The sequence below is a fragment of the Homarus americanus genome, unplaced genomic scaffold (assembly GCF_018991925.1).
Source record: "Homarus americanus isolate GMGI-L3 unplaced genomic scaffold, GMGI_Hamer_2.0 scaffold16430, whole genome shotgun sequence".
Taxonomy (NCBI): domain Eukaryota; kingdom Metazoa; phylum Arthropoda; class Malacostraca; order Decapoda; family Nephropidae; genus Homarus; species Homarus americanus.
Window position 1 is genome coordinate 5,277,518 of NW_024729259.1, and position 24,140 is coordinate 5,301,657.

Consider the following 24,140-nt stretch of genomic DNA (forward strand, 5'->3'; position numbering starts at 1 on the left):
TTCAAGTGGTTCCTAGAATTCTCCGACGGGGTGGGGGGGGAGGGGGTGTAGTTCTCGGACTCCCCCTGTGTGTAAATTAACTCACTGTGTATACTACAACACCCAAAGACTTCCTGTTGTTGTTCAGGTGACAGTAAATGGTTTCTTGTTAGGTAAAAATTCCCTTAAAGTATTATAATTAGGACAACGGTGTTATATTAATGGTATTACTCAACCATTACCATTCACACGGTTTAGAACAGCTTGTACAGTCACTCATAAAAAATATCTTTACAAAATTGTGTTGAGAAAATATGACACAACGGACGAAGGATTTTGACAACTCTACCGAGACAACAGGAGTCACAGTGTTCATTCTGAAATTCATCGATCACCCTAAGTACACATATTTTTTTGAATGATTGTACATAAAAACAACAAAATATATTACCTGTTTGTTCATTAGTTATTTTATCATTATAATTGGGTCAATATTTATTCTCACAAATATAACAACGGGAGGTAAATTAATACACATTTATAAATAATAAAACTCTTTTATTTCAACATATTTCTAAACAAACAATTACTTCATAGTTATAAATTGTCTCTCTCTTAGCTTCAACGACTTAGCCTTTGAAGCTCACACACTATTAAGATTATACACAAGATAACTATAGATAACAACTATTAATGATAAAACGATAACAATTCTTCCTGCTTCACATTAATGGCACCTAAAACTACCTACTATATCATACAGCAGTTAATAATATGCTACCTGACTCCGGGTACAACAACAACAGGTAATATACAAAACACAACAAACTACAGAGAGGTTAACTACACACCTTGTAATAACTAGTGTAGGTGTGTGATTCAGTCCGATGTATAGCTTATCACATAATACAACCCTGTCCTAATTTCAGTATGGAGAGATGGTGGTTTATGTGTGAGATTTTACCAATGATTCGTCTGTGAAATAGTATGAGCAATTGTGTATCAGTGTTAATACTAAGAACATATATTTTGCCCTGATAAGAAATGATTACTGAGTGTGAGTAAGAGGGAGTGATCAATAGGTAAATAGTCTTTTTACTAGCATATAATAGTGGTGTCGTTCACTTGTGTTGTGTTATGTAGATGAGGAAAGAGAATTCTGACGACAACTGTAGATTTTTTTGTCTTTTGTAATATAATATATACATTATGTAGTCAAGGTAAACACTGAAAGTTTTAAAGATGTGAGTAAAGAGATTTTCTATTACATGGTTATTACAAGTCGCTTCTTCCTATATTGTTTCTTGTGTATTACCGTCCACGACTCTCAAGGCAGATGGTATTATTATTGTCTTTCATGAATAACTAATAACGTTACAATATTAAATGACAAAGGTGATGATCTGTCAGTGTAGTTCGATCACACTGTAGTTACCGGGAGACGTGTTGAGAGTATTAGTCGTTTTCTCTCATCCTGACTGTACAAGAACCGGTTCTGTGTTACCAGTGTTACCGGGTTGGTGCTCCGTACTGGCTACTGGGAGGACGAACACCTCCACCTCCAGCGTAACTCCCTCCTCCTCCGCCTCCTCCTCCACTACCTCCACCACCTCCTCCACTACCTCCACCACCTCCTCCTCCCCCTCTACTAGGTACTCTCCCGATCTCATTGTTGAGGTCGTAGAACTGATCAGCGGTGGTGCAGTCGAAGTTGAACCACCAGTCACACACGAAGAACTGCTGGTTGAAGATGGTGCCGTTTGGACACAGGAACGATGTCTTCCTCCCTCCTACCTGACAGATATGGAACACCTGCAAATAAACGGAAATAAAAAGAATTCTGAGCTTTTTCATGTGTATTCTGCATGTTAGTAGTGAACTATAGTGAGTAGTGATCGTAAATATAGAAACGATGTATTTATTTATCTTTCATTTCTAGTGTAAAAAACTCTCTCTCTCTCCCTCTCTCCTACACTAAGCTTACGGACGAGAGCGATAAGTTACGATAATTACAAGATAGGGTCGGAGGCCGCCTTTGGGGGCTGATTTCTACGTCTGCCCATTTCTTATCCAGTTGTCTCTCGTTGACTTTCTTTACCCACCCACCTTCCCCTCCTACCCTCCCCTACCCCCCCTCCCCTACCCCACCCACCCTCCCCACCCACCCTCCCCTCCTACCTCACCATCAAGAAGGCTCATAAAGTTAAACTCACAACAGGAAGACTCATAAAACATCACTTATGAGACGAAGATTTAAATTACCTCAATGACTTACACATACACACTTACCTGATTTATGACTGAACATGACTGATGGTTCAAGTTAGTCAGTCAGCCATACAAGGGCGTCTTTACGGTCACCAGTACTTAGCTGTCAGGTCAACAGGTCATCTCACTGTCAGCCAATTGGGGGTTGAGGTCAGTATCAGGTCAGCAGGCTGGTAGAGGAGGTCACAGTGTCGAATGGTAATTTTTTTGGGGGTAAGGTCACATGTTAGTCCCAAAGATGTTTACTGTTGACATCACAGCACATCACTTGACATCACATCACATCACATCACTTGACACCTCTGCACATCACTTGACAGCTCATCACATCGCCTGACAGTTCATACACATCACTTGACAACTCTAGCACATTACTTGACAGCTCATCACATCGCCTGACAGTTCATACACATCACTTGACAACTCTAGCACATCACTTGACAGCTCATCACATCGCCTGACAGTTCATACACATCACTTGACAACTCTAGCACATCACTTGACAGCTCATCACATCGCCTGACAGTTTATACACATCACTTGACAACTCTGTGCATTACTTGACAACTTACCACGTACACTGACAACACTTTACAGTCACCTTCAGATACACATTACCAACAAAAAACATTACTTGACAGCATCTTGACATCTCATTTGACATCACCTGACATGACACAAAAGATTTACTCTATCTGAAATGACTACGTGACTTCATATTTACGCTGACATGACAATTAATGAAATCAAATCCAGTCTATCAGCATATCTTGACGTTTAGTGACATCACCATCTGATATAACAGCTGACATCAATCATTCTCCCGACATCTATTAGCACCAGGTTACATCATTGAGGAGGTTTTTGACGTCATAGCAGAGGATATCACTTGACAGAGAGACACACACGACTCACCTGACAGCCGGCGTCTGGGGAGGTGTCCGCGTAATACCCCGGCACCTGACCAATGCAGGAGAACCCGGTGTTGGGCACTGAGGCGAGGATTGGGTAGTCTTGACCGGGTATTCCACCTCCAGCCACGGCAGATGCGAGACTCCAGCCTCCCCCTCCTCCTCCTCCACCACCGCTACCACCACCACCTCCTCCACTGCCACCACCTCCACTACCCCCACCACTGCCACCTCCACTACCACCACTACCCCCACCACTGCCACCTCCACTACCAACACTACCCCCACCACTGCCACCTCCACTACCCCCACCACCGCCCCCTGTGCCACCACCTCCACTGGTACCACCACCACCTCCACTACCATAGCCGCTCCTTCCAACAGCACCAGCGCCAATACTTCTGCCTTTGTTTTCTTCCACCAGCTGTTCTATACCATTACCACCAAAGGCTCTGTCACCACCACCTCTACTCTCCACACTCACGTCACTGTTGGCATTGGCTCTACTGTTGCCACCAAACCCTGTATTCTTTCTACTAAAGACTCGGACAGCATTGACACCACTTGAACCACTGAAGCCACTGCCAGTATTACCACCATTTGCATTACCGAAGCCTCTGACAGCAGTACTTGAACGGGTATCAGAGTAGCTACTACCACCAGTGTCTCTTCTAGCACCACTACCAACACTTGCAGTACTAAACCTTCTGCCAGCATTATCAAAACTTGCACCACTAAAGTCTCTACCAGCAGTACCAAAACTTGCACCACTAAAGTCTCTACCAACAGTACCAAAACTTGCATCACCAAAGCCATTTCCGGCAGTACCAACACTTGCACTACTAAAGCCCCTGCCATCATTACCAACACTGGCGCCACCAAAGGTTCCATCAGCACTACCCTCCCTGCCTCTGACAGTCCTCACATCAGTGTCTCTGTTGGCATTTCTCACTCGGTTACTCCTCACGAAGCTGGGTCGTACACTACTACCGACGTTGAAGCCTCTCCAAGCTAGGCTTCGTCTGTTACCTCCACCACTGCTTCCACTCCCACCACCGAAGCCTCCACCACCAACTCCACTGTTAACGTTTCTCATTCTGTTGCTGTTCCTGAACCCTTGTATCATCCCATCACCACCACCACGAACTGCCGCACTACCTATGTCTACCTTCCCAATACCAACAAATTCACCGCTGTCTATATCATCACCACTATCACCACCACTACTCTCGTCACCACCACCAACGCCGTCACTGATGCTTCCCTGGGTAGTTACAGGAACTGCCCCAGGGATCCCATTGTTGAAGTGGTTGAATTTGGAGAAGGTCCTGAGGAACTGGTTGAAGGCTTGAAGGTGGAGGATGGGATTAGCGGCGACGAAGACCAAAACTGTAGAGAAAGAGATGACTTATTAGACGCAGCAGCAGAAGAACATACCGTACATGATATACAGTAAAAACCTCCATTTAACGGACTATATACAGAGGAAAGTCCGTTATATCAAGGATTCTTTAGATGTAAACCTTCCTCCTTCCCCCTAACGTATTATAAGGAGAGCGAAGGAACGTTTATTTAACCTTAAGACTCCGACGTGATTAAGGTATATAGTTAACCATGATCAGATTACCCAGGTATATTTTGTTTAAAGGTTAATGATAAGAGTCACCTGTGCCGTTTCTACATCAATATAGAGCTCTTTATCTTATAGACTCATAGGAAATAGAATGGTATAGAGTATAGAACACAAAGAACCACCCCCACCCCCCAAAAAAACTCTATATTTTAACTCTATCTCTCACTTATAGCTCCCAGGAGAAAAGTTTGTTGAGAGGAAAACAAATGAGTTACTACTTACACCCAAGAGACAAGTTAGAAGGAATAAAAGTGATAATTATGATGAATGGGACGAATAATTGAGGCAAAATGCGATTAATTTGACAACCTCTGCTTGAAGGTAAATAACTGAATCTGAATACACACACACACACACACACACAACACCCCCACACACAACACCCCCCACACACAACACCCTCCTCCCACACCCACACACCCACAGCATCCTCCTCCCACACCCACACACTGTTGATAATAATATGAAGGAAATTCCAACACCACATTCATAAAACCATAAACAGTATAACAAACGTCTGGTTAGGTTAGGTTAGGTTTATGTTAGGTTTATGTTAGGATTATGTTAGGATTAGGTTAGGTTAGGTTAGGTAATGTAGTTGGATTATCACACTTGATCATTATGTCAACACTGTTATCACCTGTCGCTGTTACCTGCATGTTAATTAAGTGCTACGTTCTCATGACTCATATGAACACTGCATCACCACCACACAAAGAAGCACTGATGTACCATACAGAGAAGCATTGCAGCACCACACAAGGAAGCATTGCAGCACTATACAAGGAAGCACTGATGTACTATTGTGGACAAAAATTCGCTCCTTCCCAAAGTGAAGCAGCATCGACCCGCACAGCACACCCGCACCAGATAACAATCAGGGTAAGTCAGTTCGGAGACTCGTTCCCGTGACTCGGTTTCACTACAGGGAGCGAACTTTTGTCCACGATAGTACCACACGAAGAAGCACTGTAGCACTATATAAAGAAGCACTGATGTACCACACAAAGAAGCACTGCAGCACCACACAATGGAAGCACTGATGTACCATACAAAGAAGCAGTGCAGCACCACACAAAGAAGCAGATGGCACCACCACATGGATGCGCAGCACCACACAAAGAAGCATTGCAGCAGCACACACAAAGCACTGGAATGTGCAGCAGAAGCAGTGCAGCACCACAGAAGCATTGTGGAAGCACTGCAGCACACACAAAGAAGCATTGCAGAAGCATTGCAGCACCACACAATGGAAGCACTGCAGCACCACACAAAGAAGCATTGATGTACCACACAAAGAAGCATTGCAGCACCACACAAAGAAGCACTGATGTACCATACAAAGAAGCAGTGCAGCACCACACAATGGAAGTAGTGCAGCACCACACAGAGGAAGCAGTGCAGCACCACACAATGGAAGCACTGCAGCACCACACAAAGAAGCACTGATGTACCATACAAAGAAGCATTGCAGCACCACACAATGAAGCACTAATGTACCATACAAAGAAGCATTGCAGCACCACACAAAAGCACTGCAGTACCATTGCAGTACCACACAAAGAAGCATTGCAGTACCACACAAAGAAGCAGTGCAGTACCACACAAAGAAGCAGTGCAGCACCACACAAAGAAGCAGTGCAGCACCACAGAAGGAATAATGTCTACTAATTCCTTATCTATTTCAACTCCTCTCTCTATTGTGTCATATCTTTCTAACTCCACCTATGACACTATTTAACCCAGGTAATTTAACTCTTTGTACCTTCTATTAATCAACATAAGCTTCAATTACCACCTAACAATTCTAACTAGTCATATAGAAAGTTAATTAATTACCTACAGCCTTGTCATTAACAAATCTAGAAAGTATAATTTTATATATTATCCAACTGATATTTAATACATTACTTTCAATTTTACTTATAATTACTATATATACTTTCAATTGTATTTATAATCACTTTATATATACTTTACTGTATTAAATCATCCGTTCTAATGACGCACTATGAGGGAATGAGTCGCACAGTTTGGTCACGTCACTTGTTTAGGTAATTGCTCGCGTGATTATAAGGTGATATATGAGTTATTGTACCCAGGTAAGTGAGTGATTTACAACTGTTCGTGTGGGTGTGTGGGTGTGGGTGTGTGTGTGTGTGGGTGTGTGTGTGTGTGTGGGTGGGTGTGTGTGTGTGTGTGTGTGTGTGGGTGTTTCATACGTGGTACCTAAACACCTCTTGATTATTTACCTGAAATACTATAATTTACGAGGGTAGATTATATACCTCTTAAGCTTGGGATTATTTCCTTCATTTTCGTTATAGTTGATTTTATTTTGGACTTGTTTTGATGCATGTGGAGGTGGGTGATGAGAGGGGGCAGTGTTGTAGTGGGAGGAGAGGTGTGGGAGGGGGCAGTGTTGTAGTGGGAGGAGAGGTGTGGGAGGGGGCAGTGTGGGTACAGAAAGGGTCTAGTGGGTTAGTCCGGGTATATTGATGACTGAGTCAACCCACGGTGGAATACATAAGAAAATGCAACAAGAATAGGTATAAATATTTGTCAAATTCATGCTATACAAAAAAAAACATTATTATGAAATGTAATGTTTGGCATCGAACTGCTGCCACATATTACTTAATCTATGAAAAGTACAATGATATATGAACAATATGTTATATGTACAGTACATACGTATGTATTTAATTAATTAATTAATTTATTTATTTGTTTTATTTATAATTGTATATATTTTAAGTCAAGCATAGAAAATTGAGTTAAGAAAAACATAGTCCCGTATTCCACAATCAAAATATTTACCCCTGCGGCCCGGCCGGCCACTAGTGTGTCCAGCACCTGCCTCACCCTACACACAAGAAGGTTAATGTCTCCCGACTTCTGTCCCGTCACAAGAACCGCCGATTTCTCCATTTACAACTGTTTGAGGTAAGAACTGTAAATTATTTAGCCCTTTGAGAGCTACCAGTCGTCACCAAGTTATGTATCGTTGTTATTGGAGCAGGTGAAGAAAGTACTGAATGAGTATATGACCAAGTCCATGCTAGCACTCAACTTCACTGATCGGCGAGTTAGCCACTTGGGCTGCCGGCCACGTTAGACACTTGCACATCTCAGTGTTATAGCAGTAACCTTGAGGACAAAGAACGTTAAGAAAATTGTGGACAAACATTTAATTGTAACGATTTGGTAAACTAATTTAAAATATAAAGAATATGGGTTAGTGCCACCCCACCATGAAGACATTGACTGTAACGAGTGGAGAGTATATTGATACAGTGGTGTTATTATGAAGTATAAACAGTGTGGTGTAAGTACCTGTACAGAACTATAGCGTAGAGTATGAGAACACCGTTACCACCGGAAGGAATTGTTCGATTTCGTTCATTTTTCCCTAAATGTTCTGATCACTATAGTAAGTATTTTAAAAGAGCCGACAATTATGTATATTAATTATAAGTATTTTTTATTGCTTAGTTTTTCTCTATCTAGATGATCACCAGTTGTGCATTGTTACCTTCCCCTAATTAGTTTTGTGTTACAGGTGTTGAAATAATCACAGAATATTTAAAACCAGGAAGGTCATTTGTAGGTTCATACAAAGTTGTTTTACAGTAGTGTTTGGTCTAGGTTGAGAGTATGTGTTGTGTGTTGAGACTCGGTGGTGTAAAACAAACTATTGTCTTTAGTTTTGGGGATTAGTTGTGCCACTTAACACCTCACCACTAGACGTATACTGAAAGCGTTTGTCACTAACATAAGAACATAAGAATGGAGGAAACTGCAGCGGGCCTATTGACCCATAATGGGCAGTCCCGTTTACACCCAACCCCTATCGCTCATGTATCCACCCAACCTATGTTTGAAGCTATCCAGCTATTCGAGTTAATGATGATGTTTGGTAACTTGTTCCACTCATCCACTACTCTATTTCCAAACCAGTATTTACCTATTTCGCGCCAAAATCTAAATTTGTCTAATTTAAAACCATTGCTACGAGTTCGCTCCTGGTCCGATAATTTAAGTACCTTTGTTATATCACCTTTATTAAACCTGACTTCCATTTATACACTTCTATCATATCGCCTCTCACTCTACGTCTCTCGAGGGAGTGCAGACTAACACTCATATTATTAAACAACATCTTCCCTTGAAGAGGGTCGTTGTGTTTCAACCCGAGTTTTAAACTAAATGAGTCCCGAGGGACACCACAGGACAGTACTTAACGGGGTGGTGTGGCGGTAAAATTAACTAATTCTAATAAAATTAATTTATAATATTGGAATTAGTTAATTTTACCTCCACTCCTCGTTAGATTTAATTACACGCCCTATTTTAATGTCGTCAGCAAATTTACCTATGTTGCTGTCTACGCCTATATCTATGTTGTTTATGTGTATAATAAATAGTAATGGTCCAAGCACTGAGCCTTGGGGTACTCCACTAGCGACGTTACCCCAATCAGATTTAGTGCCGTTAATGCTAACTCTCTGTTTCTTGTCCTGTAACCACTCCCTAATCCAGTCTAGAATATTATCTCCTCCAATTCCAACCATTAGAGAATATATATGGCACTAGGGCGTGGTTTTGGACTCTAATTTAAGGTTTATTACTGTACATAGTGGTTGGCCCTTTTCGTATGGCTGTCTCGGTGAAAAATGGCATAGTAAGCGAGGAATGATACTTGTTGACATCTCAGGTTTTTGTTGGTATACTCGTTGTGGTCCTTACACTGAGGAGCTTTTGGTGTTTATAGCAGCCTTTTTCTGAGTACACATTTACAAAAGCGTCTCACTGGCATCTCTGGCAACACCAAAACAAAACGCGCGGCAAAATGTACAGTGTTGGGGAAGTTCCACGATCAAGAGAGCTCCATCATTTATTGTTTTGTTTTGAAAGTTGGCGACACGATCTAACCTATCCATATAAAGCCTAACCTAACCTATTATCTTAGGTTTGATAGGTTAGGATTTATATATTAGGTTTTTTAGGTTAGCTTTAGCTGTTTCGTAACTAAAAGCTAAATAATTCATTATCTACCCTGTTCGTGGTATTTTTTTCAACACTGTATATAGTACAGACACTGACGACTCCACACTGTCACTCCCTATAGACAGTATAATAACGTTGGCACTTACCGAACACCAGAACAGTACGAGGTAATCCACCCATGGCTGCGTCAGTGTCGAGTTACGGTAGTCCAGATAGAGAGAGAGAGAGAGAGAGGCACACATTCACAAGGGGAGATCACAGTGTGTAGTCCTCATCACACCCCAGCCGCCTGTGACGAGTTAATTCCATTTCCCTCCATTTATAACTTACGGGGACGGGTGGGGGTGAGGGAGGAGGGGCGGGGTAAAGGAGGGAGGGGTAGGTGGGGTGAGGGAGGAGGGGCGGGGTAGAGGAGGGAGGGGTAGGTGGGGTGAAGGATGAGGGGGGGATGAAGAATGATGTCACTTGTTACATGTTAAACTTTTTATTTCATTCGGTTGGAAAGTGCGAGGTATTTTGTGCTTTCGGAAACATAAATCATAAAAAAAAAAGATTAAATTAGTTTGATGGATAAGAATTGTTTATAAAGTTGCTTACATAGAGAATTATTGATGGGGTATTGTGTTAATGTAAAGAACACTCATTACATTACGTTTCATGATCTCGGTATTATAACGTAACATAACTCGGTAAGAATGTTAGATCAATGTTTACAGCGTTAGATTATACTGATCAAACGAATCAATAAATCCCAACATGATAATACAGTGGAAAAGTTATACTCTGATAAAAAGAAAATCATAAGGAAATAATTATTGAACATATCGATTTACTTTTATTATTAACACAAATATTAAAAAAAATTATTTATTTATTATTATTTATTATTAACAAACCCTTAGAGAATATTGTTGTTTGTTGCTGTTGTTGTTTATGTATGGGACTCCTCACAAGTCAGGTAATGAGACAAGATCACCTGTAAGTCCAGAAATTCTATAAGGTGTTCAGCTTTTAATGATGAGTTCTATTTATCACTACAGGGTGTGGTCGCCTCGTGTCCTACCCCCACCCCCAAGTCCACCCAGCTGTAAATGTGTACCTAATATTTTACAGTGACGTAGGTGGTGTGCAGGTTAGGTTAGGTTGTGGTTGTGGATCAGGTTAGGTTGTGGTTGTGGGTTAGGTTGTGGTTGTGGATCAGGTTAGGTTAGGTTGTGGGTTAGGTTGTGGTTGTGGATCAGGTTAGGTGAGGTTGTGGTTGTGGATCAGGTCAGGTTAGGTTAGGTTGTGGGTCAGGTCAGGTTAGGTTAGGTTGTGGTTGTGGTTGTGGGTCAGGTTAGGTTGTGGGTCAGGTACTGTAGGACCTTCCTCAAGCCCTCACGTCTCCACCACCGCCATCACTCTTGTCAGGGCCCCTCTACTCGCTCCTCTTGAGAATACTAAGAGTCTTTAACACCGTCTGAGTATCACCCTGGAGCAACGGGGTGTACCTTAAGCTCACACTCAGGTTGGCACACACACACACACACACACACACACACACACACACACACACTTAAGGTTGGGTCACAAATTAGTCTCCACTGTTGATTTTAAAACAATTATCTATCTCTCTCTCTCTCTCTCTCTCTCTCTCTCTGTTCATCTTTAATCCATCCATCCACTGTCCCCACCCCCACCTTCTCCACTTCCAACTCTTCTCCCATTTCCACTTCCCCCCCATATTCCCTCTTCCTCTTCCTCTCCATTCCCTCCTCTTCCACCCCTCTTCCTTTCCCCCTCCCTCTCTCTTCCCCCTCTCCCTTCCTCCACCCGCTCGTCAACACACAGTTAAGATGTGATCAGACTTGGGTTTTGTCGACTCGTTCTACTTGATGTAAAATTTACACCTCCGCTGGTAGTGGGTCCCAGGGCGAGGCTCCAGGGGCCGACGGTAACGTGCTGATGAAACCTTTTAAATCAAGATAGAATTGATAGATGGTAACTTGTTATTTATTTAGTATTATTATTATTATTATTTGCTTCTGAAGATGAAGTGTACTGTTAACTATTAAAGTCCATTCGTATCTCCTCCCTGAACCACGAACCCCAGAGATTCAGATTCGTGAACCCGAAGCAGTACACTGATACATTATTTTGTACCATAAATGCTTCGGATTCATGAGTCTGAATCTCTGGGGTTCGTGGTTCAGAAGGAGTGACGGACGGTCTTTAGTAGGCTAACTGTATATCTCTCAGTGTAAGTTTGTATTTGATGATGTTTATGAATGAGGATTAAGTGTAAATCTGTAAATTGAAGATTGTTATTGTAAATATATTAGAGAAATGGGGATTTTTTTTTTTACGATGACTCAGTTTACAGCTACGAGTGTGAGTGTGACCAATAACCTCTTACAAGGGTCTAGTTGGTGAAGGCTCTTAAAATCCAAGTCCGTCTCCCTCCCTCCCTCCCTCTCTCTCTCTCTCTCTCTCTCTCTCTCTCTCTCTCGTCCTCCTCCCCTCCCTCCCTCGTCCCTCCCCTCTAACCCCCCCCATTACTTTGGATGTTGTATTCTCTTTTAATGTTAGATGCTGTAATTTTGTTGTATTTATTTGATAGAATCTTTATTTATTAATATATAAGTCTTGTTGATATTTGTATGATGTTGCATCCCCCCCCAGAAACTATAAATAGCTCAACGTATCTAAAATTACCTCTTGAGAAGTACTTTGATAACAGGCCATACACTCGTCAAAAGTTAGGTAAATTTGTAAAAGTATTATATTTCCCTCTCTAAAAGTATAAAAACTTTAATATTTTTCCCATTTATCAAGATGAAACTTTAAAGAAATTTTATATTCATTGATATAAATAAGAAAATGAATATATGTCTTCTAAACAAACTCAATAGTGAAATAGAAAACGGAATTCTAACCAGAACGCGATGATTCTGAGTACAAGCGACGTAAACACTAACTCCCGCCATCCCAGCGTTTATACTCCAGGCCGCCACTACATAACACACACACAGTGAACCCTTCCAGTGTGCTCATACCCAATTAACACAGGTACAGGTGTCTATGATTATATATATGGAAACAGCTGCATCCAACTTGGCGTATGTTTGTAGTGAAGAGTAATGATGTGAATGACTACGAGGGTCAGGAGGGCAGACGGGTGTTACTCAGTGTCTGTGTGTGTGACAGAAATGAAGAGAATGACATTGAGATAGACGACAGAAACAGACAAACATAAGAGAAATGAGAGAGAAGATAGGAGAGATAAAATACAAGAAAACAGGCCCATGACAGATAAGACAGACAGACAGACAGACAGACAGGCAGACAGAGATATCTCGTTCTGGTCACCATCTGAGGACAGCAGAAACATTTGTCCACCCTTTATTTATGTCCACTGCCCCTACAACTCGGTATACCAGCTCGCTCTTTAGGAAGGGGGGTGGAGCATCTCTTGACTGCATCTCTATATTGACGAGAGGATTATTAAACACCTCGGCGATATAGTAGTAGTAGTCCTGGCATCTTCAATGAGATAGGATTTAATATTATTCTTCACAATATCATCCAAATTGTATTCAGGATCATATTGGGGCGAACCATTGGTAACATTGTCGCCTTGGGTACATAGGTAGGAAAATCACTGTTATAACATCTCCAGATTTATTCTTCTCTCCTTGACATGATAACGATACATTTAGCCACCTAGTTCTGTGTGTTTTTTCAGTCCATCATGTTGTGTTCAAGGTGGAATTGATTACACAGTCGGTTTATTAATTATTAGCATTTAGGTTAAGTTAAGAATATACTGATAGATATTAATTTTAACATCTGTAGGAAGGTGACAGATTGTAGCTTATTTTACAGTCCAGGGAATTTAAGTTTTATCATCGCCCCCATCCTGGCAACAGCTAAGTTACCTTGTGTAAAATTGATCTAATAGTCAAGATTTCTAGCATAACTTAATACAATTTTTTTTAATAGTCATTTAAAACTCTTGCGTTACCGTGATACTCTCAGCATATAATTGTAGGGGTTTATAAGCTCAAATAGGTAACTGAGAGAATACCTGAGAACCTATTCACTCATAGGAACCATTAATTAGTGTACATTTATATCCAGTTCATTAGCTCACCTTCCTACACCTTGTGAATCAGAGACCAGGTGATGGGGTTATCGCTGCTGTGGAAAAGACTGAAATAGGATCTAGGTCCAGTAGAATGTTCACGGATTATTATTATTGTTGTCGAGGTCAAATATCCGACACTAGGATTAAGTAAAATTTTCAAACTAGACGAAACAGGAATAAAAGAGCATAAAATGTGTGGTAGGCTAGTAGGGGTGTGTGGTAGGCTAGGAGGGGTGTGTGGTAGGCTAGTAGGGGTGTGTGGTAGGCTAGTAGGGGTATGTGGTAGTAGTATGTGTGGTAGACTAGTAGGGGTGTGTGGTAGGCTAGTAGGGGGTGTGTGGTAGGACAGTAGGGGTGTATGGTAGGACAGTAGGGGTGTGTGGTAGGATAGTAAGGGGTGTGTGGTAAGACCATCAATACACGCCACACACACATGCAAACGCACACATACACACACTCATAAAAACGTACACAAACACACATTCACAAAAACGTACACACACACACACACACACACACACACACACACAAAACACACACAGACAGACACACACAGACACTGATCGTAACCTGGCTCAGTACCACACTCCCGCCACACTGTCTCTCCCTTGACGCCTCTCTGTCTGTGTGTCTGTCTCGTTGTCTGTGTGTCTGTCTGTTGTCTGTGTGTCTGTCTCTGTTGTCTGTGTGTCTGTCTGTTGTCTGTGTGTCTGTCTCTGTTCTGTCTGTCTGTTTGTCTGTGTGTCTGTCTCGTTTGTCTGTGTGTGTCTGTCGTTGTCTGTGTGTCTGTTCCTGTTGTCTGTGTGTCTGTCTCGTTGTCTGTGTGTCTGTCTCTGTTGTCTGTGTGTCTGTCTCGTTTGTCTGTGTGTCTGTCTCGTTGTCTGTGTGTCTGTATCGTTGTCTGTGTGTCTGTGTTGCTGTTGTGTTGTGTGTGTCTGTCTGTCTCGTTGTCTGTGTGTCTGTCTCGTTGTCTGTGTGTCTGTCTCTGTTGTCTGTGTGTTCTGTCTGTTCTGTTGTTCGTGTGTGTCTGTCTCGTTGTTGTGTGTCGTGTCTCGTTGTCTGTGTGTTGTCTCGTCGTTGTGTCTGTGTTGTCTGTGTCTGTCTGTTGTCTGTGTGTTGTATCGTTGTCTGTGTGTCTGTATCGTTGTCTGTGTCTGTCTGTGTCTCTGTTGTCTGTGTGTCTGTCTCGTTGTCTGTGTGTCTGTCTCGTTGTCTGTGTGTCTGTCTCGTTGTCTGTGTGTCTCTCGTTGTCTGTGTGTCTGTCTCGTTGTCTGTGTGTCTGTCTCTGTTGTCTGTGTGTCTGTCTTGTTGTCTGTGTGTCTGTCTCGTTGTCTGTGTGTCTGTATCGTTGTTGTGTGTCTGTGTTGTCTGTGTGTCTGTCTCGTTGTCTGTGTGTCTGTCTCGTTGTCTGTGTGTCTGTCTCTGTGTCTGTGTGTCTGTCTCTGTTGTCTGTGTCTGTCTCGTTGTCTGTGTGTCTGTCTCGTTGTCTGTGTGTCTGTCTCTGTTGTCTGTTGTCTGTTCTGTTGTGTGTATCGTTGTCTCGTGTGTCTGTCTCGTTGTCTGTGTGTCTGTTGTCTGTGTGTCTGTCGTGTTGTGTGTCTGTCTCGTTGTCTGTGTGTCTGTCTGTTGTCTGTGTGTCTGTCTCTGTTGTCTGTGTGTCTGTCTCGTTGTCTGTGTGTCTGTCTCTGTTGTTGTGTGTCTGTCTCTGTTGTCTGTGTGTCTGTCTCGTTGTCTGTGTGTCTGTCTCTGTTGTCTGTGTGTCTGTCTCGTTGTTGTCTGTGTTGTCTGTGTGTCTGTATCGTGTGTCTGTGTTATGTCTGTTGTTGTCTGTGTGTCTGTCTCGTTGTGTCTGTGTGTCTGTCTTGATGTCTACCTCATTGTCTGTTTGTTGAGTGTCGGTATGTCTGTTTAATACGTATGTCACTGTTAGTGTGTTGTGTCACTGTCAGTGTGTTGTGTCACTGTTGTGTGTGTGTCACTGTCAGTGTGTTGTGTCACTGTTACTGTTGTGTGTTGTGTCACTGTCACACTGTTGTGTGTTGTGTCACTGTCAGTGTTGTGTCACTGTGTGTGTTGTGTCACTGTTAGTGTGTTGTGTCACTGTCAGTGTGTTGTGTCACTGTTAGTGTGTTGTGTCACTGTCAGTGTGTTGTGTCACTGTCAGTGTGTTGTGTCACTGTGTGTTGTGTGTGTGTTGTCACTGTCAGTGTGTTGTGTCACTGTCAGTGTGTTGTGTCACTGTCAGTGTGTTGTGTCACTGTCACTGTCAGTGTGTGTCACTGTCAGTGTGTTGTGTCACTGTCAGTGTGTTGTGTCACTGTCAGTGTGTGTGTCTGTCAGTGTGTTGTGTCACCGTGTTTGTGTCACTGTCAGTGTGTTGTGTCACTGTCACTGTCAGTGTGTTGTGTCACTGTCAGTGTGTGTGTCAGTGTGTTGTGTCGTCAGTGTGTTGTGTCACTGTCAGTGTGTTGTGTCACTGTCAGTGTGTTGTGTCACTGTTAGTGTGTTGTGTCACTGTGTGCACCGTCAGTGTGTTGTGTCACTGTGTCACTGTCAGTGTGTTGTCACTGTCAGTGTGTTGTGTCACTGTTGTGTGTGTCACTGTCAGTGCACTGTCAGTGTGTTGTGTCACTGTCAGTGTGTTGTGTCACTGTCAGTGTGTTGTGTCACTGTCAGTGTGTTGTGTCACTGTCAGTGTGTTGTGTCACTGTCAGTGTGTTGTGTCACCGTCAGTCACTGTCAGTCACTGTGTGTTGTGTCACTGTCAGTGTGTTGTGTCACTGTCAGTGTGTTGTGTCACTGTCAGTGTGTTGTGTCACTGTCAGTGTGTTGTGTCACTGTCAGTGTGTTGTGTCACTGTCAGTGTGTTGTGTCACTGTCAGTGTGTTGTGTCACTGTCAGTGTGTTGTGTCACTGTCAGTGTGTTGTGTCACTGTCAGGTGACCCCCTGGTTGTTAGGGTGTAGTCTTCAGCTCCACCACAGTGACGCAACATCCTTCGTGTCTCGCCCGAAAAGGAAAGTTGTGGTGGTGGTAGTGATACTGGTGGTGGTGGTGATGACGGTGGTGGTGGTGGTGATGACGGTGGTGGTGGTGATGACGGTGGTGGTGGTGGTGATGACGGTGGTGGTGGAGGGAGTAACAGCGACCGCCCCGTCACCCGCGCCAACACTGACATCTTCACGTGTAAACACTGGAACACCCGCACGGACTTGCACGGATTCGCACCCGCCAGCCCGCCCACACACACTGAGGCGTGAAGCAGTTTCATGGGCGTGCACGACTGCGTTGATGCACGCGCCAGGATATCATGCATGCCGACATTCATACATACGCATACGTATACTGGTATATTAGAAGCTGCCAGTCACGTTTGGTATATTTGCATATTTAATGTATAAAAGGGAGCGGAGAATGTAGTAATATGTTTATTATGTAAACAATGTTTGTTATTTACGTGTTGAGTACAGTAGAGAGAGTACAAGTGTTGAGTACAGTAGAGAGAGTACAAGTGTTGAGTACCGTAGAGAGAGTACAAGTGTTGAGTACAGTAGAGAGAGTACAAGTGTTGAGTACCGTAGAGAGAGTACAAGTGTTGAGTACCGTAGAGAGAGTACACGTGTTTAATACAGTAGAGAGAGTACAAGTGTTTAATACAGTGGAGAGAGTACACGTGTTTAATACAGTACTGCTAGAGAGAGTACATGTAATCATTCTAGTGTTTTAAGTCTTATTAATCTACCATTGTGAGTAAAAGTGAATCCCATAAGCGTAGGGCAGCACTGTTAGGGACACTGTGAATACTCGGTACACAGAGACACCACCGTGGCCGGGCACTGTACTCGACTACCTTCACTTCACCAACTGCAGAGAATAATATAAGTTGATTAGGTAAATGAAAACAGACGTAGTTATTAGACACTAGTTTATAAAATACAATATAAATGAAAGAAAGGAGTTACATTACCAACTCCATTACTTCATCAAGAACTCACTCCACGTTTCCTGAGACCTGTGTGTGTGTGTTGAGAGCCTCATGTCTATAAAAAATGAATGATCAAAAAATAATTACTCGTGTATATCATCAGCTGATAATTTTGAATGAGTGATGTGAGTCTCCAATATGAAAGGTGATCGATAGGCGTGAAATAGGAGCTAATTAATGTTAAGCCGACCTGTTTTATTCTAATTGTTAGTTCCATTCATATTTTATCGGCATGACTGTGTATAAGGTAGTTCTCGCGCGTGTGTGTGTGTGTGTGTGTGTGTGTGCGATTCATACACACACACACACACACACACACAGAAGGGAACGTGTCGAGTCATTACCTACCTTTCCCCCGAACCATGATGCATTGCTGTTAATTAATAAGTTAAAAGTGAGAATTTAAGCCAATGGGTAAATGTTTCCAGGTAAAATAATTAGCAGGTAATAGTTAAGGCTAATTATGAACGAGTCCCCCCCCCCCACCCCCCCCTAGTGGAATTATTATTATTTTAATTACCACGAGTTTCACAACCTGTCTGTTATATTAGTCAGTTCATTTGATTCACTGTCTGTCTGTGTCTCTTTCCTCCCTTCTTTAACCCCACCCTACCACCTACTATCCATCCTACCCTCCTTCCTACCCACCCACCCACCCTATCCTTCATCCTACCTCCCTCCTCCTCCCTCCCTCCTCACCACCACACCTACAAAAAATAATAGAAATCCCAATAAGGTTTTAAAGTCATTGGTTAGGCTAGGTTATATTACGTTATGTTTCGTTACGTTAGCGTTAGGGTGTGTAATCAGCAGGTGTAATATGCTGGGAGGATTACTCTTCAGGTAAACCGTAGAAATATAATGTAATGAAACATATCACCCACATTGTTGCCATACTGATTTATTCACTTATAAATGGCGTCAACATAATGTATAAGAGGTTTTTTTTTCAGAAGGAGACATTAACAGACACTGAAATGTTAATTGATTTATTTGTCAGAATTTCTTAATGATAAGTTAGTAGTTGATAGATACCGATTTTCATGAAGGGAGATAGATCACTATCCTCAAACTACCGTCAATTGTACGCCAATTAGTGGAAGCAGTTATTTCAAACTCTATACGAAATCACCTCGAGAAGCACAAGCCGATCAATGATTCCCAACATGACTTCACAAGTGGGCGTTCATGTCTGACAAATCTATTATCATTCTTTTCAACTGTTTTTGAATCAGCGGATGATGGGCACGATTATGATGTGGTTTATCCAGACTTTAGTAAAGCCTTCGACAGGGCCCCCATGTTAACTGTATTAGGGCGTGGTTACAGGACAGGAAATAGAGTTAGCATTAATGTCACTAATCCGATTGTGGTAACGTCGCTAGTGGAGTACCCCAAGGCTCAGTACTTAGACCATTACCATTTATTATATACATAAACGACATACTGTAGATATAGGCGTAGACAGCGACATAAGTAAATATGCTGATGACACTAAAATAGAGCGTGTAATTAAACCTGACGAGGATTGCAAAACTCCAGGAACATCTGAACAAATGTGTCGAATCGTGGACAAAGGTAAATTACTTAGCCAAAGAGGTGTAAACAGGGAAACCAGATATCAGATGAATAATGTTGTTAAAGAGAAATCCGACTGTGAGAAAGATTTAGGGGTAATGATAAGTAGGAATCTTAAACTAAGACAAAAATGCATATTTTCTCGAAACAAGGCTAACAAAGTAGGGGGTCCCGGGTTATGAGAGGTTTCTGTTCCTGAAGACGTTCGTAAGTCGGATTTGTACGTAAGTCGGAACACATGCTTTGTGCATACTGTACTTACAAAACAATGTTTAAAATCCCACTATATCATAGCCTAAGACCTTATATACATCTAAAATCACTTAGATCTAGGCGTGAAATAGGTAAACACTGGTATAGAAATAGAGTGATGGATGAGTGGAACAAGTTACCAAACATCATCATTAACTCGTATACGCTGGTTGACTTCAAACATAGGTTGGATGGATATATGAGCGATAGGGGTTGGGTGTAAACGGGACTGCCTAGTATGGGTCAATAGGCCCGCTGCAGTTTCCTCCAGTCTTATGCTCTCTCTCTCTCTCTCTCTCTCTCTCTCTCTCTCTCTCTCTCTCTCTCTCTCTCTAATATAGCCCTCATCTGATTAACACAAACTTATTCCTGTGTGTGTGTGTGTGTGTGTGTGTGTGTGTGTGGGTGAGCATAGCGTGTGGGGTCGACAGGTTAAATGATAAATGACGTCACGCTGTAGCCCTCCACCCACCCGCCCTCTTAATCAGTACTCCACCCACTCCATGTTATAATAGCTCAGTCATTAAGTAATACTCCACCTACTCCATGATGTAACACTCCAGCCTATACTCCACTTATTATTTGGAGGCTGAGGTTCGAGGATCACTACTGGAGGCTGAGGTTCGAGGATCACTACTGGAGGCCGAGGTTGAAGGATCACTACTGGAGGCCGAGGTTGAAGGATCACTACTGGAGGCCGAGGTTCGAGGATCACTACTGGAGGCCGAGGTTGAAGGATCACTACTGGAGGCCGAGGTTCGAGGATCACTACTGGAGGCCGAGGTTCGAGGATCACTACTGGAGGCCGAGGTTCGAGGATCACTACTGGAGGCCGAGGTTGAAGGATCACTACTGGAGGCCGAGGTTGAAGGATCACTACTGGAGGCCGAGGTTCGAGGATCACTACTGGAGGCCGAGGTTGAAGGATCACTACTGGAGGCCGAGGTTGAAGGATCACTACTGGAGGCCGAGGTTGAAGGATCACTACTGGAGGCCGAGGTTCGAGGATCACTACTGGAGGAAGTATTGAAGTCCCCGAAGGTGGTAGTACTGTACACAAGAGAGGGGACCTATGGCGCCTGCCTGTCATAGAAAACCCGTTTGTTCGACCTCATCTAAATGGGTAACTTATCTATGTATATATGTATTTTTTCCCTTTATATGTTCCTTTTTTTTATACATATCCTTTGTTCTCTTGTATTCATTGATGTTCGTTTCTGATTTTTTTTTTCTTAAACTTCCATCATTGTTCAATATTTGGTTGTTTTCAGTTAGGTTAGGTTAGGTTAGGTTAGGTTAGGTGAGGTTAGGTTAGGTGACACGTGTTATTTAATCCCCTCATAATCAATAGCCCTGGGATATATAGCATTCGTAGTTTCCATCTGTCTGTCCGTCCATCCGTAATATATCTGGTTCCCTAACTGTTCCCTGACTATTACGTGGGGGTTAGCTCCTAGGGTGTGGCTCATGACTGTGGCTCTGGGTCAATGGTCAGGCTTACCTCTCTAACTAATGTCTACAAGGTTTTAACCACAGTAAAATGAGATTCCAACATGTGGTCTTCTTTGACACCCAGTAACGAGAGATTCCAGCCTTCAGCCCCCAGCCCCAACCTTCAGCCCCAACATTCAGCCCTCAATCTTCAGCCCCCAACATTCAGCCCCCAACCTTCAGCCCCCCAACCTTCAGCCCCCAACATTCAGCCCTCAACATTCAGCCCTCAACCTTCAGCCCCCAACATTCAGCCTCAATCTTCAGCCCCAACCTTCAGCCCCCAACATTCAGCCCCCAACATTCAGCCCCCAACATTCAACCCCTCAACCTTCAGCCCCCAACATTCAGTCCCCAGCCTTCAGCCCCCTATAATATTCTGGCACATACCCTACTGAGTTAAACTGATAAATCACCTAGCGTCCTGCAGCGTTAATATTGAGTAACTGATATAATGAATGTTGGTTTCGTGTTTCTTCAGGGAGCAGGTATTTAAGCTCCCCGACCAGTTGTGTTGAGTCGATAATCAAGCAGAATTGTTGTGTAAAAGAATTCATCCAGAGGTTCATAAGTATCAAATATTTTTAGTGATTATTCCTATGGTTTTCATATCCGGTGTGTTCCTATCTGTTCAGTAAGAAACATTGATATTTTTCTATGAGTAAAGGAACATATGACACTGTGTATAATAGTGACAGGAATATTTAACTTAAGTTGTGTCTCAGATTGTCGACTTTATAAAAATTTCAATCTACAGATTTTTACAAAGTTCATTATTTTTTGTGTTTATAGAGTCACTTGATGTTTGTGTTTACAGAGTCACTTGATGTTTGTGTTTATAGAGTCACTTGATGTTTGTGTTTACAGAGTCACTTGATGTTTGTGTTTATAGAGTCACTTGATGTTTGTGTTTACAGAGTCACTTGATGTTTGTGTTTATAGAGTCTCTTGATGTTTGTGTTTACAGAGTCACTTGATGTTTGTGTTTATAGAGTCACTTGATGTTTGTGTTTACAGAGTCACTTGATGTTTGTGTTTATAGAGTCACTTGATGTTTGTGTTTATAGAGTCACTTGATGTTTGTGTTTATAGAGTCACTTGATGTTTGTGTTTACAGAGTCACTTGATGTTTGTGTTTATAGAGTCACTTGATGTTTGTGTTTACAGAGTCACTTGTTTGTGTTTATAGTCACAAACATCAAAGGCCTCTATAAACACATTCATCAAGGAACTTCACAAATATCCTTTACTGAAGATAATTCCACTCAGAGTTGCACACCCACCGACCATACCTCACCAACTACGCCATCATAAAACATTCTAAGCGCCATTAAACGTCACTGAACACTGTAATGAACTTAATGGCGCCAGTAATATCTATACTTAAGTCATGAAAGCTTCTAGAGGTGACATTAATGATCTGTAGAAGGTAAGATGATAAAGGGTAGGTTATAAGAGACAGGTGGAACAGGTGGTAATGACACGTTACCTGAGCATCTGTTATTAATTACAGGTGGGTTTTTTCTTCATATTTGTTATTATTCACTAAGGCAGAAGTTACCTGTCTATCACTATAATCATTCAGGTAGGATAATTATGTAGCGTATCATCAACAAAGTCACGTATCATAATTTCCTCTCAAGACTCTATAAAATTATATTACATTTTCTGTACTAAGTTTCAATAGGTTATCATTATCAACACTTCATTACTATACGAGATGGTCTAAGTGATGCAGTATCTTGAATTGAATTTATTTGTCTCTGTGTAACTCTGGTGTTCGTAGTATTTTTTAATCTATTAGTATTATGTGTGTACTATATCTGTGTGTGTGTGTGTGTGTGTGTGTGTGTAGGGGGTACCTATCTTTCAAAAATTACACACAGACTTTTAAAAACAAAAATTAGACTCGGGTACACGTTAGCGAGGGCGTGGTTAGTCTGATCACTGCTGTCTGGCGTCCGTGGGCGTGTGGTGGAGGGAGGGAGGGATGGTGAGAGGGAGGGAGGGATGGTGGGAGGGAGGTTGGGAGGGAATAAGTGAGTGGGAAAGGGGAGTGATGGTCGTACCAGTTCAGAGTTCCGCCCATCAGAATGCATTCCTGCCGCTGATGGTGGAAGTTGTGGGCGGCTGGTCTTATGAACTCAATATCTCAAGTCTGGTGTCGCGTGCCTCTGTCTGTACCCCCCCCCCCCTCCTCTTTATCTCTGTCTGTCTGTCCGTCTGTCCCATTTTCTCTCTCTGTCTGTCTCTCTCTGTGGGAGGGGAGAAGAAGGGAAATGACTGATGAAGAGAAGTGAAGGGAGGTAAAAGGGAGAGGGAGGGAGATGGAGAGGGAGGGAGGGAGAGAGGTAGAGGGAGAGAAGTAGGGAGGTAGAGAGGGAGAGAACAAATGAGAAACAATTTTAGAATGTCTTTTATACGAGAGGTAGAGAGGAGGGAGGGGGGGGTGTGAGGTAGAGGTGTGGGTGATAAAGTATGTGGTCAGGGAATCACAGGGGAAGCATCTGTCAGTGTCTTCGGTAGTCACAGCAACAGCTCACGACACCCACACTCCCTCAGAGGAACACCTCCTCCATCACGATCTAGAACAGGAGGCAAAGTGACCTATAGTGTACCACCTTCTTCAGGATACCTTTAACACTGTCATATAGTGTACCACCTTCTTCAGGATACCTTTAACACTGTCATATAGTGTACGCCGTGTACTTCTTCAGGATACCTTTAACACTGTCATATAGTGTACCACCTTCTTCAGGATACCTTTAACACTGTCATATTTTGATGTTTTGTGTGTGTCCAGGAGATCGTCACCCCTCTGTTGTGTACACCTGTGACGGCATTAGACACAACACACCAGGTAAACTAAATCTGACAAAGTTTACATAGCTGTTTGTGATAGTGATAT

At 42.6% G+C, this 24,140-nt stretch overlaps 1 protein-coding gene across 1 annotated transcript; it reads right to left on the bottom strand.

Moving 5' to 3' along the window:
* Positions 1 to 925: 925 nt before the first annotated feature.
* LOC121866546 (glycine-rich cell wall structural protein-like) lies at positions 926 to 10,081 on the bottom strand. The gene is made up of 5 exons (XM_042366313.1): positions 9,948 to 10,081; positions 3,504 to 4,547; positions 3,163 to 3,320; positions 1,611 to 1,791; positions 926 to 954 (listed from the first exon to the last, which is right to left on the bottom strand). The coding sequence occupies exons 1-5, from the start codon at positions 9,979 to 9,981 to the stop codon at positions 926 to 928; spliced, it is 1,446 nt and encodes a 481-aa protein (XP_042222247.1). The 5' UTR covers positions 9,982 to 10,081.
* Between the last annotated feature and the right edge of the window lie 14,059 nt (positions 10,082 to 24,140).